The sequence below is a fragment of the Rosa rugosa genome, chromosome 5 (assembly GCF_958449725.1).
Source record: "Rosa rugosa chromosome 5, drRosRugo1.1, whole genome shotgun sequence".
Lineage (NCBI taxonomy): Eukaryota > Viridiplantae > Streptophyta > Magnoliopsida > Rosales > Rosaceae > Rosa > Rosa rugosa.
The window spans coordinates 2,251,135-2,257,187 of NC_084824.1; the positions used below are offsets into that span (position 1 = coordinate 2,251,135).

The following is a 6,053-nucleotide window of genomic DNA, read 5'->3' on the forward strand; positions in this document are numbered from 1 at the left end:
AACTTCCTCTTCCCTTAAAGGATGGATATTTTGTGCTGTGTCGAGCTTCATGATATTCCAAACTTTTTATTATTTGAGTTACATTTTCACATTGAATTTAAAGATTACAACATCTAAACCACCATGTGCTCCGAAGCATAGTATGAAGCTTTAGACCATTTTGGCAAAAACGCCGCGGGAGCGAACCGTCACACCGGGGGAAAATCAAATGTTTTATTGTTTTTTATTTTATTTTTAGACATGTTTAGTTTGCGGAATTGATATATTATGGGTCCACATTCTGGAAAATGCCTGGCCAGTCTAGTACCACAGTTGTCAACTTATAATGGGTCCAAAAACGTATACCCAAACCCTATAGGCCCAACCGCCCAACGTCCATTAGAACACTGTCCAGTATTCATAGCCCACAAGCTATTGTTGCCAATTCTATTGCCATCGCCCACAAGGCCTATTGGCCAACCTAACCTAAGGAAGAGCACAATATAACTACTGTTTCCTCTAAGGAGAAGCACAGATTTTGCAGTTATTTTGGTTTCGAGAGCAACACAGGTACCAACTTTCATATCGAACCCCTCCAATTTGAGGACTTGTAACCGCAAAGTTGAAGAGAAAGCCGGTAGGTTAAGGCGAAGCTCATTGTTACCAACATGATGCAATTTAATGAAGAGCAAGACAAAGGGAGTGTATGCAATTTAGGGATCTATAGTGTATAACTATGCCTCAAAGGCCCGCTGAACAAGTTACTTCTTTATCCTACATTTCTCTCACAAACCCAAAATAGGAGGATGATGAACCCTGCCAAATTCCTGGATATATTTTTTCAGCCACCATATTAATCTGTGGCCTTCAACTATTGCACAATGTTACAAAATCTAATTCACATTATAAGAATTTGTATGACAAAAATCAAACATGGTAGATCATCCCCACCTCCAATGTAGACGCGTGAGGAATATTTAGTGCATAGCTAGCTGTTCTGCTATTCCTCCTCAAAAACTCATATCCGTAGTTAATGGCAAACCTCTTCATCCAACTTGATCCTTTCTTTGCATTCATGTACGTGTTCCCTACTATGTAAGCTATTCCAGCTTCCCTAGCTTCCATTAGCTCTCGCAGTTCCTCCCTTGCACCTGTCTGGATCTTTGGGCTCTCCGGAACGATGAACCTTACCTTCTTCCTCCGTTGGGGCATTGGCGGTGACCTTATTTCTCTCTGTCTCACCGGTGGTGACGGTGATCTTATTTCTTTTTGCCCCAGTGTAGTAATTTCTGCAGTCATTTCTACACTGTCCTCACTCAGCTGAATCCCGTCTGCATGAGTAGAACGTGTTCCAACAACCGTCATTTTGTCATCTTCTTTCCCAGAATCTTCACTCAAAATATTGCAATCAGGACTGCTTCCTGACCGTAGGAACTCTGCTATACTACAGACAAGATCATTCTCAAATTCCATATCATCTTTGTGTACATCACGATATCCATATCGTACAATACACCTGTATAGTCGATACTCTCTTGGACCAATTTGCCCCACTAGAAACCGTTCCTCAGGTCTAACATGTGGGACTGGGACAGACTTGATGCAGAGGAAAACTAGAACTTGGTGAAAAGCCGGAAGGTTGGTAACAAAGTGGGAGAAGATTGCTGGAATTCCAGATACAAGATCGGTGTGTACGAGGCCAATCCCACGAACTCGGACAATCCCAAGGCTGGGACCAAGGCTGAGAAGCCAGTTAATGGAGACCTTGTTCTGAACTTCAAACTCGTACTTTCTAACTGTGCCATAGTGCCAAACATACATGACAAAGAAAAAACACAGAGCAAGAGCAACAGGAACCCATGCTCCTTGGTGGAACTTGACAAGAGAAGCTGAGAAGTAAAGAGCTTCTATTGTGCCGAAAAAGAACACAAAGCAAATTGCAAAGAAGATGCTCCGGTGCCAGCACAGGACAATAACGAGGGACATTAAGCAGGTTGTGACCAGCATCACAGAGATGACTGCAAAACCTGTTCCACATGAAACTATGAGGTTAAAGAATTCTCACAGGAGCGCATCAACTTATGAGAGAACTGAATGTCAGATCCACGTTAGAAGTAAGCAGCTATTTTCACTAATTCTTTATGAGCATTTGATAAATTCCAATCTTCTCGAAAACTTAATATTTGACACTGTAGTTTTAACTTTTAAGCAGGTATAAAATGACACTGCAGTAACCACAGAAATAGGCTATGCAAAAATGCAGCTACTAATAGATGCAGATGCAGAAGTATGTACTAATTATGAGATAGAAGATTAATAGAACTGTTGAAACTTTGCACAGGAAAATACCAAACAGGTGATTTGAGTGCAAAACTTTTGATCCTTTACATAAACGAAAACTCAGTTATCTCTTGTTTTGGTACAACAATATGTTCAATGCCATCAAACTGAAGGATTCAAAAAAATTAGGATCTTACGAGTTATAGAGCCTGCCAAGCAGGAGGTTCTTAAACTATAACTTATAGACAATGTACTTAGTTACACTGCCACATAAGTAGAAATATCAAACGTTGATGGGTTCACTAATTTGTAAATAATTGTCATACCTGATGCATTACCCATGCGCTTTGTGTCTCTGAAACCGATAGTAACAGCCAGACATAACAACATCAACATCCAATTGATTTCTGGGATATATATTTGGCCGTGGATTTTGGATGATGTATGGACTATTTTGACTCTTGGGAAGCAATCCAGGGCCGAACATTGCTTGATGATTGAGAAAGTCCCAGTTATAATGGCCTGGCTTCCTACTACTGCTGCAAGCACAGCTATAACCAGAACAGGCCATCTCACTTTCTCTGAGAAGTAGTGGTGTGGTGCCAGATTAGCCAAGGAGTTGCATATTTTTCAAATTCTAGAAAGTTCCTGCTAAACAAATCAAGGGGTCTACCTGGTACAGATATGTAAAATCCAATGTTGGAGTTTCCTCCCTTAGTGTAATGTGTAGATATGTAAGCAGCTTGTCCCATGTATGCTAGAACCAAAGCTGGATAAACCAAAGAGGTGAAAGCAATCTGCAAACAATGTGAACATCTATTAGCCAAAGTGGTTGTTTCACAATGGTATCAGGCCGAATAAGAGCAGAATGTTATATCTCAGACAAAAGGAAAATGAAATCACTAAAAGCAAGTTTGCAAAATTTCTTCTTGTTTCCCAAGAAATGTTTTTGAGGGCCCTAGTGGGATTCTTTTTTGAGAATAAGCCCTAGTGGGATTTGGTACAACAGTAAAGTTTGAATAAGACAATGCTAATATGCGTAGTAGACACGACAATGCTAATATGCGTAGTAGACACTATCACATCCGAATCAAAACCATATTCATATAAATGCCTTTTAAATAACTCCATTCGGATAATATAACAAGCCAAAGTAATTCAGTACATAAAATCAAGTTACATTATAGTTTATGAGCTGTAATGTACCTGGATTGACAGTTGCGAAAAGTGTCCAAGATCAGCAAACATGGCTTCTGAACCTGAAAAATTTGATGTGTGTTAGAAAACTAAGGAGCCACTTTGCTTCTTATGGCATATCTTAAATGCACACTTACCTGTTATACACAACAAAATCCCACCCAGGGACATCCAACCTCCTTTCTGTGTTTTCTTCAGAAATTTGTACATATAATATGGAGAAAGTGCCTTGTACACAGTTGGATTGAAGTGAAGTATATTGTAAAGACCAATCACACTGATGCACAGAAGCCATGCCAGAACTATAGGAGCAAACAAGAACCCAACTCTATGAGTGCCATAATGTTGAAGCGCAAAGAGGCCTATCAGAACTATGCAGGCAATTGGAAGTTCTACATCTGCAAAAAACCATCAACCCTTCGTGAGTACAAAGCCAAAGAGTGAAATCAGACAATCAAGTTAACTTATGGCTTTAATTCTTAAAGCAGAAAAATATTGAAGACTTCAAAATCTGAGTACACAAATTGACATAAACTATGATACATTGATACCCAGCAATTCAAAGGAAAAGGATCAGATTGAGAATTATTTAACAAAAAAGGGAATCACCCAAAATTCAAACTACTGAACAGAATACAAATGCCCAATAAATACCAGAAAAGAACAAAATTTAAGAACTCACATTTGTGATGCTTTTCGGACAAAGAAAACTCAAGCCCAGAAACAGCAGAAAACACTGCACCAATTTAAAGCAAAATCCCAGTTAGTCCCAAAACAGAAACTTTTTCCAACTTTACCATCCATAACGCAAAAATTACCAGAAATAGCTGGTGTGAGAACACCATCACCAATCACCATACAAGTGCCAATCAAAGCAAGTACAAGTAAACACCTCTGCAACACCCTATGCTTCTCCAAAGTTGACTTCAAGCCTGACCCGAAACCGGAGTTGGGCTTCAAGGACCTTGTATCTCTTTCCTTCTTGTAATCTGTAAGCTCCTCATCAGCCGATTGGGAATTGGGTAGTGAGCTCACTCTGGCATGTCTACACAGCAAGGAATACAAAGCAAATGTCCCTCCTTCACCATTATCATCAGCTCTGAGCACAATAAACACATATTTGAGAAGAGGCACAAGTGTGAGAGTCCAGAACACAAACGACAACACTCCAAAGATTTCTTCATTGGTCTCAGAGTGTTCTATATCTTCAGCAAATGTGCTCTTGTACACATACAGAGGTGAAGTGCTCAAATCCCCATAGACAACTCCAAGGCTCTGATAAGCCAGACTCAGAATTGTCCTCCATGATTCCTTCTATTACCATAAAAACAAACACTTTTGGTCAAAAACAACCAAAATGGGTTTTCTTCAATATGAAAAAAAACAGACAGTAAAGCTTACACCTTTACTTACAAAACCGAAATGGGTACTCTCCAAACTGAAATTTAATCAACATCAAAGATCAAAGTTCGCACCTTTACTTGGTTTCGATCAATCCCAGTTTCCAGATCCATGGTGGGTTCTTCTCAGCAATCAGACATTGAAGAAAAGACTTCTCATTTGGCAAGTTTACCTTCCCCAAAAGTTTATATTCCCAGAAAAATTCAAACTTGCACGCACGCTTTTTGGTTTCTTTAATTGGAGAAAGGCCGAATCAGATTGTTTATATTAGTAACTATCTAAATCCTTGATGGGTTTTTTTTTTTTCGTTTCTGATCAGAAAATAACAAAACCCAGTTGCAGAAAACGCCTCCCCAGGAAAGGAACACTGAATGCAAAGAGCGTTATACACGAAATTACTTTGTTAATTTAAGGCCAGGGATTCAGGGAAAGAGAGACAAAGATGGTTTCCTCAATTTAATAATACAAATAGTAATAATACTAGTATAGTTTATGAAAGAAGTAATTAAAGTAGTATAAGCAGCAGTTGAACAACCAACAACAATGGTGAACACACGAGAAATGACAAAGAGGATGATGGGATGGGGTGGTTGTTCTTCTTCTCCTTCCAAAACGAGAAAGAGAGGAGAGAGATTTGTTTTTTTGTAGTTGGTGGGATTTTTGTGATTTGGGGTTTTATGGTTTTTAACTTTTAACTGAGGAGGCTACTTAAGTTGATCGAGTAATATAATGAGTTATTGACCACCTGGCTCTGAAAGAGTGAGACGCTGTGATATGAAGTGGCAGTGTTCTCAGATTTCCAGCAGCCAATTTTGGAGCTCTGAGCCTTATTCTTCCCAAATCTATTGTAAATTTTCAGAGAGTTGACTCAGCCTGCCACTGATGATAAAATAATGACCCGTTAAAATTAATTTACAACAAATTATTATTTCGGACCACAAAAATCAGTTTGAGCAGAATAAATTCTTATTTTCTTTTTTTGGGAAGAACCAAGATATTCAAAGAGTGTGTATTAGTTTAAAGTATCTTTAGTGACCATTTGTCTGCTTAAATTCAATAGTTGCCTTTTGGATTGCGATTTGTCTAGTCTCTAGAGTGTTTGGGCAGCCATCAAGCATGAATTTTGACTTTCTTGATAGGACTAGAGAGTTTGTGATTATATTTATAAGATTGAAAGCTGTATAATTAAGTGATAA

At 38.8% G+C, this 6,053-nt stretch overlaps 1 protein-coding gene across 1 annotated transcript; it reads right to left on the bottom strand.

Annotated features, from left to right (window-relative positions):
• Positions 1-682: 682 nt before the first annotated feature.
• LOC133710918 (potassium transporter 6-like) lies at positions 683-5,617 on the bottom strand. Its single transcript, XM_062137059.1, has 8 exons — positions 4,932-5,617; positions 4,275-4,770; positions 4,139-4,192; positions 3,594-3,854; positions 3,466-3,518; positions 2,933-3,056; positions 2,586-2,840; positions 683-2,006 (listed from the first exon to the last, which is right to left on the bottom strand). Exons 1-8 carry the CDS (start codon positions 4,968-4,970, stop codon positions 907-909), a joined length of 2,382 nt encoding a protein of 793 aa, XP_061993043.1. The 5' UTR covers positions 4,971-5,617; the 3' UTR covers positions 683-906.
• Positions 5,618-6,053: the final 436 nt, after the last annotated feature.

Excerpts from the sequence above, each read along its gene's own strand:
- LOC133710918 (XM_062137059.1), bottom strand. The coding sequence starts at position 4,970 with ATGGATCTGGAAACTGGGATTGATCGAAACCAAGTAAAG. Across the intron at positions 3,057-3,465 it reads TTTCGCAACTGTCAATCCAG|ATTGCTTTCACCTCTTTGGT; the intron begins GTACATTACAGC and ends CATTGTTTGCAG. Across the intron at positions 2,841-2,932 it reads ATTTTACATATCTGTACCAG|AGAAAGTGAGATGGCCTGTT; the intron begins GTAGACCCCTTG and ends ACTACTTCTCAG.